The sequence below is a fragment of the Homalodisca vitripennis genome, chromosome 5, assembly GCF_021130785.1.
Source record: "Homalodisca vitripennis isolate AUS2020 chromosome 5, UT_GWSS_2.1, whole genome shotgun sequence".
Classification (NCBI taxonomy): Eukaryota; Metazoa; Arthropoda; class Insecta; order Hemiptera; family Cicadellidae; genus Homalodisca; species Homalodisca vitripennis.
In genome coordinates this window covers 29,793,004-29,807,376 of record NC_060211.1, presented here as the reverse complement: position 1 = coordinate 29,807,376, position 14,373 = coordinate 29,793,004, and the positions used below count along the sequence as shown (strand labels likewise).

Here is a 14,373-nt window from a genome sequence, read left to right as displayed (position 1 = left end):
TATATTATGTCTTAAAATCATTCATTCCTAGTACTTTTTAAATTTTGCAGCAGCCTTATAAATTCATGTAAAACTTATAATGCAATTAATAGCATCCCCTTCCCACGCACAAGCTATACTATTAAATGTGGGTACACTTAAGTAAATAACACTAATAGCAGAAGGTAATGTATTTGTTAGATACAAGTAAAAATAGCTGTTATAAATGTTACACATGTTATAATGTATGAAATAAATGAATTTTTATTTGATTTTGATGGTGTATGTCAATTTATAGAATTTGGCTGAGCATTAGTCAATATTTTTACATTGGTCTCATGGTCTTATTGGCCATGATGGCAATGAAAAAATAGCAGAATCAATAAATTTGTAAACAAGCTGAGTACAATCATATTAGATTTTATCACGGTAATATGTTAACCCTATGAGTACTGTAGTATGGTTAACTGCCAGAATTTTCAACACTGTATGGTAAATTTAAATTGCCACTGTGATACATTCACATATTATTAAATTGCATAACAACTTTCATTCATATTGAGCTACTACCTTAGTTTTTGTTTAGTTTTGTACAGGATGAGATGTACTTACAATTGGCGTACAGTACCAAATTACACTTGTATTCAATTTCAAACATTTGTTTAGTAGTATTTAGGTTTATGTAATTATAACAAAATAATAAAAAAAAAAAAAAAACTAGTCATGAGGTGCAAAAACATCATCAAACATTAAGTTGGGAAGAAATAACATAATATTACAAGTTACGAGTATATTATTCAGAACAAGCGTGAAAAATATGTAATTTTAGTAAAACAAATAATTGAAAAAAATGTGTCTCAAGGATAATAACACACATATTACTATAAAAACAAGTAAATAGTAAATATTTTATTATTTACATGATGCTTTGATTAATAGAATTCTTAGTTGCTACAAGTTTTTATAATGCCATCAATACTCTATGATGATGTCTTGTGCCTGCAACTAATCAGCTGCAACCCCATAGTTCATGCAGAAATGGCACATCTATTTCTCTTTCCAACATGTAGCCTACTATTGTGTTCAGATCAGTAGAAGCTTCAGTTATCAATGCCATATGTTTTTATAGTCATATGACGTTAACAAGCTTGACCTTGAAGCTTCTATTGATCTGAACACTACTACAGATGTACTGGTGAAGATCAAAGTTTCAATAACGCAGGCGATGAATATTTTGTCATATTATGTAATTGGCTATTTACTGTGTCAATATTGTTTACACCCTTACTTATTGTAAACAGGCTTGAATTATGTCTATGTTTGTATGAACCAATTCATTTCAAAAGAGAGCAGACTACATTCATATATGACACATAATGAGCTTTTATATATCTAATATTTTCAAAAGCATGAACTTAACAACTTTTTTAATGAGTGACTTCTTTTGATGCTAATGACACTTTCATTCATTACACAGTATTAAAGCTTTTAAGGAAAAACAGTCCAAACCAAGTTGCAATGTTTATTAACCTTTCCAAGAATCAAACTCATTAAAGAGCCAGATCCTTACTCCTAAGCTGTGATGAAATTTATAGGTACAATATAATCATGAATAGCACGATAAGATCATAGCATTTGATTCCACCTAATTACAAAACTTTACTGAATTATTCCAATATGCTTCTACAATTTTCTCAGAAATGAATTAATATAATCTGTAGTCTTATTTACTATATTTATCAATGCATTTTTCTATTTTAAGCTTTAGTGTCACTATTTTTGAAACAGAGTTTGTAGGTACGGAATTGTCTTATCAAGTTAAGTAATAATTCACGGAAATTCCACTCCGTAGGAGAGTGATTGATTATAGAAAGATGAAATTGGGTGTGTTCAAATAACAATACCTACTATAGCAGTGATAGTCACATTGATCGACTTGTTAATTCATACATAATCCCAAGGTAAGTAGGTAACGGAAATATAAAAGTGATAACAAATTTATCAAGATAACTTCAGAGGACATCTGTATTTACCTTGGCAAAAAATACGAAAAGGTAGGGAGATGAAAATAGTATAAAGTAGATGTTGGGAGGAATGGTAAAAATAAAATAAAATATGTATCCTATCACAAATAATTCAATTACTGATAAGAAATGGCACTGTCCCATATAGCTGAATAGTTACTCCTGCAGCTTATCAGCACGGGATCTGGATTCAAATTACTTTTTAAGCATAGCTTTTTTACATAGTGACATTCCTAGGGAAAAATACATCCAGAGATGGATATCTAAAGATAGAAGTGTCGTGTTGGAAGAAAACGCAACAGCTTAAGAGAATGCACTATATTTTATTAGTCCCAACAAATAATAATAAGACAAATGTTTATTGTTAACTAAAACAGGTAATTTATAACAATCAATAATGGTTTTTAATGAATTTAAATAAATTAATGAAAAGAATTTTTAAACACTATGAACCATATGTTCTACTAACTTCTTCTTATTGGAATAAAACTTAATTTATAAACACACTCCAATAATGATTAAATTTTCTTTTTGTGGGACCTTTCACGTTCAAGGAACACGTCATCAGACCTAAAGAGCTGAAATAAAAGTGGTTAAAGTAATGATACAAACAGTTTAGACTTAAATAAGTCATTAAAAGTGCAAAGAGATGACATTTTAAAGACCAGGAAGTATGTCTACTGTATTTGGTAGCTTGTTGAATAAATCTTGTCACACAAAAGCTGAAAAGAATTTTTGGATAGTTTTCCGTATTCACATTTTTAGCTCATAAAATATTAACTGCATTATTGTTTTATGTAATGTGACTACTATTTTGTGAAGACATGAAAATGCTCACAGCTACATGAACGCTAGAGCTGTAGATGAATTCTTTGTTACACATTTTGGTAACAATATTTAGATTTGTTATATGCTTCTGATTTAAAAGAACTTGTTTAATTTTGTTATATGCTTCTGATTAAAAATCATTTGTTATTAGGTTCTGACAATAGTCAGCGAAAGTATTGGAAAGTTTGACTGTGGCAATCTTCTGGAGTGGTTGTCATTACATTAGACCAGTATATTTGTTTATTTTTGGATTCTCATCACAAAAGCTGTTCTATTAAAATGAAATCAGATTTAGCATTAAAATGCCTTATTTTAGGAGGAGATATTCCATCAGAAAATAATGTATTCTAACAACGGAACAGATTTTACTGATGCTAACAATGAAAGAACTATAATACTGAAGAGTAATTAAAGTTAATATAATTATTCTTAAATCTCAATCAGATAAGAATTTATGCAAAATTCCTGTCAGCACTCGTTTTACCATCTGCAACACTTATGGTTGCTGTGATACTATTTATGAATGATATTTTGCATGCTTATTGGAATTATTTTAAAGAAACGTTATTACATATCTTTAAAGTACTATGCAATTACATTTTTTTAAATTTAATTCATAAAGTTGTAGATACTGTAATCGGAAGTGCTGATGGCTGAACGATGTAAGATATTGGACTTTAGGTATGAATTGAAGATAACGCAGGTTAAAATACTTTCTGTTTCGATTGCACTTTTTATCAGTACCATCGATCTTGTACTGTATCGACTCTCCACCTTATTCTGTTTGATAAGATACTCTCACAGGCCAGTGGCCCATGAGGGGAGTAATACTTAAAAGGGGATCAGTCTCTCCTAAAAAATAAAGAATATCAATTTGGAATTTGGTGTATTACTAAATTTTAAATAATTAAATTTTATTCGATTATCTCGTTACTTTCACTAGCACAAGACGCTCTAAGCAAGTCTAATCATCATCTATATCCCTACCCTTTTGAACTATAGATCCCATCAATATACAGAGCACAGCATGCTCTTGGTTCTCAAGATTCTCCCATGATTAAATCTAACGATTTTCAACTGGATACCAAAATGTACAAGTATGTATCCAGAATGAATCGCACCTGCAGCCAGAAGTACATAAGCATATTCCATAACATTTAAAATTAACATTTTTGTTATTGATTTAACAATTTTTTAAATAAATTGTAAATTGATTAGTATACTATTTCAAATGAGTAGGCTTGCCTCTTGTTCATTGTTTGAAGTCCATTATTTCCTCCTGTGACGCCTTTTTATCTTTCATTGCCAACTCTAATCTGTCAAGAGCATTAAGATCTCTAGTGGTTTATCCAAGACAACATCCACTCTGAATTGAGACATCTCTTAAGTCTGTTACTAATGCTATGTGGCTCTCTACTAATATCTGAGGTTTACCATATAGTCTTTAAACTGGCCGTTGACTTTCCTGTAAGTTAAGGCAAATCAAGAGAATACTCCTAAACCTCAATAAAACTGTTCAGTTACTTATTCATAAAACTAACTCTTTTTAAGGAGTTTTAAGATCAGGACCCAAAAGAATGCATGAGTGCTTGCTGGATCTTGATATTCAGGTGGACTCCAATAAGTGTTCCAAGCTGAAAGCTCAATAAATATAAGTGGCCAATGCTTATCCATGGATCATGCAATGGGTTCAAATTGCACTGGTTACTTTTTCCCAAACGAGAGCTTAAACTCCTTTTTTCCACCCACCACTGAATTGCCACTACCAGTAGACAACATATTCCAACACAATTTTGTCAGTCAATGTAATGCTCATTGGCTTGTTTGGGTCGAGTAATGCATAGCGTTTGCCGTTGTCAAGCAAAACATTCCTAGACAGCTTGGAAGTCTCTCACCAGAGCACTCTTTATGCGACGACGGAACAATCTCTTTTGTTTATGCTTAATTTTTGTAATATAAAAGTAATTGGGAGAAACTTATGGAGCTGTAAATATATTAGTGGCAATTAAATAATTCAATATGACATTAGAAAACCTAGTCTAACGGGAAGGCAATAATAAATATTTTAAAACACTTTTTCATGCAATAAGTTATTTTGTCAATCACTGTAGCTCAACCATCTGTAGGTACACACTTTGAGAAGCTCTATGGTATGGTGTTATTTAGCAAAGCTACCTTAAAATGTTTGGTGGACATCGGTATTTTTATGAGGATACTCAGGTTTTTTACAACTAACAGTCTTGTCCAATATTACGTTGCACTACGGGCAGACAAGTAAGTCCACCCCCTCTCCCATCTATTAATGCTAAGTGTGCCACTTCTGCTTGTTTTCGTAAAGACAATACACAATCATGACTGTTATTCTTGGCCTTTTCAAAAAAATGCTTCTAATCATTAAAACCTCAAAAAAATGTTCCTTGATTCTCAGGTTGGCATGAACAGACAGCAAGGCATGCAGAATCGCATTTGTAGATTTTACAATAGCCAGTTTTATTTTTTTTTTATTTCACCATTAGGTAGCACACAAAAAGTACAATTTACCGAATTCCTGGAGTGTTTTTAAAATCCTTATTGTAACAACACTGTAACTTACTGGCATGCATATCTGCCAGTATGTTTTGTTTAAAGTTAAAATAAACAGTTTTTGCCTCATTTTTATAATTTTTTGCAGATTGTGTAGATTAAAATCGGAACTATTTTCAAGCACATTTTATAAAAGTGTGATATTAGGATCTTGTGTTTAGGTGTTGAATCTTCAAAATAAAAATGGTTCAGATGGTTAAAAAGTCATATTTAAATTGCCTATGTCTGAAGTTGAACAGTTTGGTGTAGTACAGTATTTTATGAATATATTTTTGGGCATAATTTTCATCTTTAATTGATTTTTGTTGCCGTGATTCTGTTTTAGGAAGAACATAATAAAATTATTTATTTTTTGTACCTATTTAAGAAAGATTTACTCTTATTCCTGGTTTTGAGCTGCACATTTTTGGTGATTCCAGTGCTGTAAGTTTTCTTCTCACTCAAATTTCAGTTTATCTCTGAATACTACTTAACACTTCACAAGGGAACTGATACTGGAGAAATACACAATAAACAATAAGTGTGACACTCCATTAAACAGGCAATGTCAATGAGTCTAGCGCAATGTGCATGGTATGTCAGTAAGAAGCCTGGACGCTGATGCTATGCTAGCTTGAGAGGATGGGTTGAAGATAGAGAGGAGGTGGTAAGGTAAAAAAGGTTAATATAGCAAAGTTACAGCTACCCACCAAGACTAAGGCAGTACTATAGTTGCAGTCATTTTATTACTATATGCTAAATAAGCCAACAATGCACATTTATCTTTTGCAATTAATTTTCAGCAACAAATATTTGTAGAAATTCATAAAGAATTAAGAATTAATTATAAAGAATCCCTTAAAAGCCGGCTGTAGTGAGAAAACCTTCAATTTTACCCACAAGAACAATGGAGTATTTATAATTTTAGCATTTTTATGTATTCAAACACTTTTTAGTTATTTTTGTTCTAAAGTTTATATAATTTTTGAACATTTAAAAGCAAGTTTGAGAATTTTTTTGAATGATCAATAAAAATAGTGAGGTAACTAAAACGCATTTGTATGAGCGGAAATGTTCTAGTCTCCTATAATTCTATGGACAAACTAAGGACGTAAAAATAGTTTGTTTAAAATGTCTCTTATGGAGCTTAAATCAACATGGCTGTTAATTCATCTAGCTCTTAATATAGCTAATTTATATACAAATTAAGTTTTGAATTACATTCATAATAGTTTCAAAAAAATATGATCACAATTTACAGAATGTATTTAAAGTTTACAAATACACCTGTATCAAATATGAGTGTTTTGTTTTCTTTCTATTCTACTAATTTACTGAGCTAAAATATTTAAGTGTTAAGAATAGTTCCTACTGATATGTTTGTTGACGACACCCATCCTCTAAAGTATTAAGTGGATGAAATAATATTTCTTAGAAAAAGATAATACTTAATTGTCTCTTACAAGTTTTGGGAATTCCTAAAACCCTTTAGACCATTCATTTCTTTCTAACACAACTACTGTATCATTTGTCATATTCAGAAATTTGCACATCATGACTAAATGTACATCTTGAAATGAAGATAAGGAGTTTCAGTCTAGATAAAAGCCTCTAAGAAGTGTTCCTTTCAAACCTGTCCGCAGTTCAGTTTGGCAAGTAAATTGCTTGGAAGCACAATGATTTTTAAAGCAGCTTTGTTCTTTGTTATAGTTTGTGTGTTTCAAGTAAGTATGGATTAATTTATATATAAAATATTTTAAGTGAAATTTAAAGTAAATAATACTAATCAAAATAATTGTAATAAGTGTACAAAACTTTCTTCCTCTCATATTTATTTTAATTATTTTATAGTAAATTTAATTAAATATTATCTGTGAAAATTTATCATGGTGAGGGACTCCTTACTGTCAAAAACATTTTTCTTTTAGGTAATTTGTTTTATTTGAATTTTTAAATTTGAAATTTTTGTAAATGCCCATTTGTGACGATGATAGCTTAATGCCATTTTTCTAGAAAAACATATGAGATAGAGTCTTATTTTGTTTATCTTGAAATCTAGTTTTTATTCTAGTAGTGTAGGTGTATTTTTAAATTATACATTTTTAGTATTCCTTGAAGTTTCAAAAATACTTACTTTTTTAAAATAGTTTGCAACAACACATCAGGTGGTGTTTTACTGTACGAGTAAGCTACATGTATTACTATGTCAAAAGTTGTTATAAATGTTACTCTTTTCTTGTTGCCATCATTATTACCCATAGGACCAAAGTAAAAGTATTCGCTAATACTTATCCAATTCCATGTAGTGACATGCACCATCATCAAACTCAGTGATGCTAATGTATAACTAAAGCTTCATGCAAAGTTTCAAATTATAGGGCAGTTCATTTTCGAGATACCATGTGGACAGGCAGAAATTTTTCCAGCCCCTCAAGTAATATGCTCCACTAAAAGTCAGCTGATAAAAATCAATTTTTCCAAGGATATATCAAGTGGATCTTCATACTAAAACTTGGCACTCAACATCACCTTTGAGAAAGATTCATTACCAAACGTGTATAACTTTAAAAAGATCCAAAGCTATTGCTGTGTTGAAGCCAGGAATGTATTGACTTTATAGTTGAAAATAATAAAAGAATTGCAAATAATAGTCACCTACCAAAAGGCCTTTCTAAGTGAGTTTAATATATTGTTTAAGAGTCTCATCTGTAGTAATATTTTCTTGATGCCATAGTGCACTTGAAAAAAAACAATTTCAGACCTTGTTGTAATTGTTATAGCTAGCTCCAATCACTGAACCATTTTTTTTTCTCAGATTGTGTATGAAAATAAAACCCACATCTGTTGATTTTATAGATATAAGCGACTTACAATACTATTTGTAGATGAGCGTTCAAATTGACATTTTATGATTTATACCTTCCAGTTGAACCCACACTGGGTATAGCAAAAACCGATGTGACCTTAAATCTGATCAACCTTATGGATGTCTATTAGGCACATCACTAACTGCAAATGTTAAGATTTTGGGGAACAAGCATAATTCGATAGGTCTAGTCTACTGCGGGAGATGACTGTTTGAGTTGGTGGGGTTCGTTCCCTAGGTGTTAAACGTTCTTGCTAGCCTAGACATAAGGTTGTGCCACCCCCTGTTTGCTTTGACTGGAGAGGCTGGTTCAGAGCTGTCTTCCCCTTCTTCCGAGGGGACATGACTTGAGTTTATTGCTCTAAATCCTTCCTCATGGATCTCAACAGGAGGCGGCTCCTACTCTACCCTTTCTCATCCAGAATATCCTATCTCTCCAGAAAACAGAGCATAGGTCCTAATAGACTAGATGCAATTTATAATTTTCTTGTCCTAAGAGAACAAAGAAATGATAATAATAACTTGTTCATAGTAAAAAGAAAGAGGATATTAACTGAATAATTAAATTTACGAGTCTAAATTATAACTACCTTGAAGTATCACAATTTGATTTGTGAGGCTGCCCTTTGTGTTGTGTCGTAAACAGTTGCACTTATTTAAAAACCAAATACTTGAATGTTGGTCATCATGTGCATCATATGCACTGTAGATGTGCCTAGGAGCACGTTATACACCCACAGCTCCTATTGAGGCCTGCGAAATTCTGAATCATAGTTTGTAAGTTTTAAATTTTCTTTTTTACTCATACTGACAAATGAATTATTTTTCTAAATAAAATTACAAGTTGAACAATGAATATGTAAACTAACGTATTCCATAACTTATCACTTGTGAAACATTAGTAATTTTCGATTTTTTAATATGTGTACAGTTAAAATAAGGTAGAAGTACACCACACCATCAGTAGTAACATGCTTCACAGAGGTTGCTTGCAGAATTTCAAATCTACAGCTCATTTCATTTTCGAGATTTTCTGTACACAGAAACACAGACAGACAATCATAAAAAAAGAGGTTGACACGAAAATTACTCATCATAGAACTCATTCTTGTAGAAATGAAGTTACATGCTAAATTTAAAGTCTAAATATTAAATCTTTCTCAACTTATCTTGCCAGATAATACATTCAGATTTGTTTCATTATATTGGGTTTCGTATCAGTGTTTAAGTAATAAAATTCTACACACCAAGTCACTATAAAATTATGTATGTGTTGGGATAGTTAGGATGTGTTAAGGGGGGTCTGTGCTCTATCTCCGTAATGTTAATTATATGTAATTTTTATAGAGTTGTGTTGGACCTATACTGAAATGTTTTATTTTATTTTATTACTCATGTAATACTCTAGTCACTGACACAAGGATTTTTGTTTATTTAAATTTTTCTACAAACAGTATTATAACCCAGTTCTGGGCCACCAGCGGGGCTGCCTCTTTCACCATGAAGTGGTTGCAACGCTTTATAAAAACTTTATTTTCAATAACTTCTAATAAAGATAGAAAGAAAATAAGTACATGTTTGAAAAGGTGAGATTCTGAAGAATATAAAACTAAAAAAACCCAAAAAACTTTAAAAAAAGAATTGTTTGGTACGGACCCCCCTTAATATTTTATATGTTTGAATCTCTGTGTGTGTATTGAGGGTTGTTTTTGTGTTTATTTATCTGATATTTATCGTTGCTAACGTGGTTACCCATAAGATCATGTAAAAATATTCACTAACCCCCAGCCAAATGACATGTACCATTATCTAACTCAGTGTTCCTCATATATACTTGAAGCTTCATGCACAAGTTCAAATCTATTAGGTGACTTTGTTTTTGAGATATCGTGTGGACAGACAGACAAAAGTAAAAATTTTCCAGCTCTAATAGTGATAGGATTCGCTAATTACATCATTGTTAGTTTTTGGTAGTGGAAATATTAAGTAAAATTATTAATTTTTATATTTTGGTAGTGACTTGGATCATTTCCCTGGCTAGATTCCTGACTTAAGCATAGTCAAAAAATTGCCTATGTAGAGCAATTTCTCCAGAGTTTTCTTGTAAACACGGTTACATTTACAGTTTATTGCTTCATGTTATTTTGGTAGTGACTTGGATCATCTCCCTGGCTAGGATCCTGATCTAAGCATAGTCCACTGCCTATTTAGGGTAATTTCTCCAGAGTTTTCTCGTAAACAAGGTTTCATTTACAGTTTTTGCTTCATGTTAATTTATTGCTGTTAACAATTTTACCATCATTTATGGGTATATTTGAACATCTTGTATATATTTTTATATAAAATTAAATTCATTATTCCAAAAAATCCTTATGGAATATAAAACAAATCAATCAAACGATTTATTTTGGATAATAACTTGATGTTCTCAATATCAAGTTATCAATATTGATTGCTTAACTCTTCAATGATGAATGAACCAAACCGTCCAGCCATTTCCTCTCCTCACCATGAAAAATCAGAATACTCGTACATAACCAATGTGATTAAAAATAACAAACAACTTCCCACTGTTAAAAAAAAATGTCTGAAAAAATACAAATGAAAGTACAACTGGGAGTTGGGTGTAATGATGGCAATCTTGATGTTTGCTTCATAAGAACTAACATTGTTCTTACAATCTCTAACAATTTTATGATCATAAAATAATGGATGGGGTCTAAGATAGAATTTGGATCTGAGCTAGAGATAGTATAGGTTCAAATCCTGTCTCCAATGATCCATTAGAACGGGGAAAAATAAGGCTTAAAAGGGGATTGGTGTCTCTTTTGGAAAACATCCACTCATCAACTGAAATTAGTAACTAAGACAAGCCCTTCTATTGTGCTTGGTGCAATAATGGTAGAATTAGAACTGACAGTCAGATAGTGCTGGAACAAGTTGTTCCAGTGAGATATGACATTTATCTTCATATAATTTATTAAATTGTACATACAAATTCAACTATGAAAATGAATAAGAAAGTCAACTAAAGTTTAATAGTTGTGTATGTTTTGGTTTTAATTGAATAAATACACAATCAATTGTATGATTACTGAGACAATAGTTTAATAATAATAATTTATAAAAGCATTAGATCATTTTCAACTGATTTTTTTCAGGCTACTGGTGTTCTAACTGAGTCTGAAGATAACTCACGTGTTCTAAAATTTAAAGAACATGCCATAAACACAATACCATTTGACATTGATGCTGCTTTATCACGTCTACGACTGGATTCACAAAATTCTTTTGTGCAATACCTCCTGAGTATAAAATCCACACTCTCTAAACTCCAGAGATGCAGGACAGGGAGTAGGCTAAAGCTTCTCCATCAAGGTGCTCTGAGTTTCGGAAACTTTCAAGCCTGCATCAATGCCACCAGAAACATTGCGGACTTGGAGACTTTCATCCTCCACGTGTACAACACGACTATGACTGCGGCGTACGATACGGAGGACCTGATCAAGAACGTGGTCCAGTGTCATTCGGCAGGAAATGTGTTCGACATCCTGGATTGCATTGTCACTGCTTTTCAAAATAGTGGACCAGATGTCGAAGCATTGCTGAGCCAAGCAAAAGGCTTAATCAGTGAGCTGGAAGCTGATTCTGAGAATTTTTTCACTAACCTAAAGAAATGTGTAGGGTATACTGCCTCTGAATTTTTCGCTAAAGCATCAGAAATAATTAATAAATGTTAACTGTAGTTAAAGTGAATTAACTGAACTGACACTAATATATTTAATTTATTTTATATATATATAATTTAATTATAATTTATTTAATTGATATACAATATTAATTGGTCACAAACTTAGGAATCAATTAACTGAACCTAGACAGCAAAAATATTTGGCTCGTGTTAAGAAATAGAGTATATTTAAAAAATTATGAACCAGTTTGGGTTTAGTAAATATTATAAATATTATTACTTGTGTTATACAAACATTTATATTTAGTTTATTTATTAAATACAAAACAGTAGATCCTATTACCATGTGTATCCTTGTGTACAAGTCTTTAGTTCGTGTAAAAGCAGATTAAAAAGTTGTTTTAAATCCATAATTTAAATCAGTCAACTTTAATTACTCAGAGCAATTAAAATGAAAATAATTATTAAGGATACAAAGCCACAGTTAAAAATAATGTATTTTAAAAATATTGTATTTACTTGAAAAGAAAATGTTTTTTATTAATTTTATTTATAAAATTAATTAGGAGTAAACAAAAAATATAGTCACAAACAAGATTTTGTCACGAAAAGTCAACACTACTAATGGACTAAAGTATGTAGACCTAAGGAACAACAAACCTAGCAAAGACAAACAAACCCATGTCTGTTAATTGAACAAACTCATTGGAAGAATTTTTATATTTTTAATTATTATCGAATGACGTAGTGCAAAGTCAGGTTATAATTTTGTGTTCATATGTATCAAATATCTTATCTATGTATTTAATATACCAACATTCCTTTTATTATACAAGATGTATATCTAGTTTTAGTTCAGTTCTTTTAATGTAATGGTTTCCAGCTTTTCCAGAAAAATTTGTATTATTTTTTGTCACAACCGTTTTTTAGTGTATTCTTAATTTTGTATAAATTAGAACATTTACATTTCATAATAATTTCAACAATAATTTTCAGTAAAATAATTAGGTACCAAAGTAACTGAATAAATTTGGTTATCAACCAACCAGTTAATAGTATTAATACAGCTGGGAAGCTGTAACTATTGTGTTTTATTATCTGCAGTAATATCTAACTACAGTATTAGAGTATAAGGTATTGAATATTATAGTTTTATAATTACTTTTTATAATTATCTCAATAGCTTAACAAAGAGTGCTGTGTTAATTACATTACTAAGATACTAATCACCTTGTTAATATATTATATTTATTACTAAACACCTTGTTAGTATATTTTTTAACAAATAAACTTGCTTTGCATAAAAACAGAGTTTATATACTGCCTGTGTCACTCATCAATATTGAAGAACAACACATGTCTATAAACGTTATCTTTAATAAAAATCTTTAGTAAAATTTACTAACAAATGAACTTTAAGATGAGTTCAATTGTTTTATATTTGGATAAACTTCAAGATAACACCCCTAAAAATGGGAAAATACAAAGTTTTTATTGTTTTATTTTATATATTTTATTGTATTTACAATTAATTATAACTGACATGTTTTATTTATTAATTAACAGTATAATGACATATAATTTAAGAAAGTAATATGGTTATTTTATAAAATATTACTCTAAAAAATTAATTTTTTGTAAAAAAAGTTATGTCAATACAGTTTTTATTTGCATTCTTTTGTTACAAAGCTTACTCTTACATTTAATGGGCATAATAATTATAGAATATTCAAAATAATGTTTCATATTACATTTTTAGAAAAAGCATTTAAGGGTTGTAACAAAAAAATGTTTAAGTCCAAAAACAATTAACCAACATTGATTGGGCTGCCTTAAACAAACAATCAATACAAAATTAGGCTATGCGAAATTTGAGGAACAATTGTTTAAAATAAAGCAACGCAATTTAAATTTAAATCTTATATTGCTACATACAGTACATTATTACATACACACAAAACGTTTATCAAAAAACATCAATAGATGAGTAAATGTTTAGAAAACAGAGTCAAGCTTAACAAAATATAATATACTGTACAAAAGCACAATCCAAAAGCTACAATTATGGAAATGTTATCCATTGATATTTTTGTATTAACAAACAGTACAAAGTCGGGCAGGATTCTGTACAGATACATAGATAATGGAGTACTAATTTGTCTGCATGTTGACATTGATCAGAGAATGATTGAAAACAGCTATAAATAAACTGTAGTAATTAAATTTAATAGAGTCATTTAAGCACAATAAACATTCCAATACTGTTATTATTTTAACTTTGTTTTTTGTCAAAAACTGATTACAACTATGGAAATATGTTTTCCCAAAGAGACTTATTGTGAGTGGGTAAGAAAGTTCCTATATTACTTTAAGCAATAGAGTACCTAAAAAATAAAAAATACCAACAAAGAAAAAAAATAATT

The 14,373-nt window shown here is 30.4% G+C and overlaps 1 protein-coding gene across 1 annotated transcript; it reads left to right on the top strand.

Annotated features, from left to right (window-relative positions):
* Positions 1 to 6,965: 6,965 nt before the first annotated feature.
* Positions 6,966 to 13,250, top strand: LOC124361908. The gene is made up of 2 exons (XM_046815968.1): positions 6,966 to 7,117; positions 11,421 to 13,250. The coding sequence occupies exons 1-2, from the start codon at positions 7,070 to 7,072 to the stop codon at positions 11,997 to 11,999; spliced, it is 627 nt and encodes a 208-aa protein (XP_046671924.1). The 5' UTR covers positions 6,966 to 7,069; the 3' UTR covers positions 12,000 to 13,250.
* Positions 13,251 to 14,373: the final 1,123 nt, after the last annotated feature.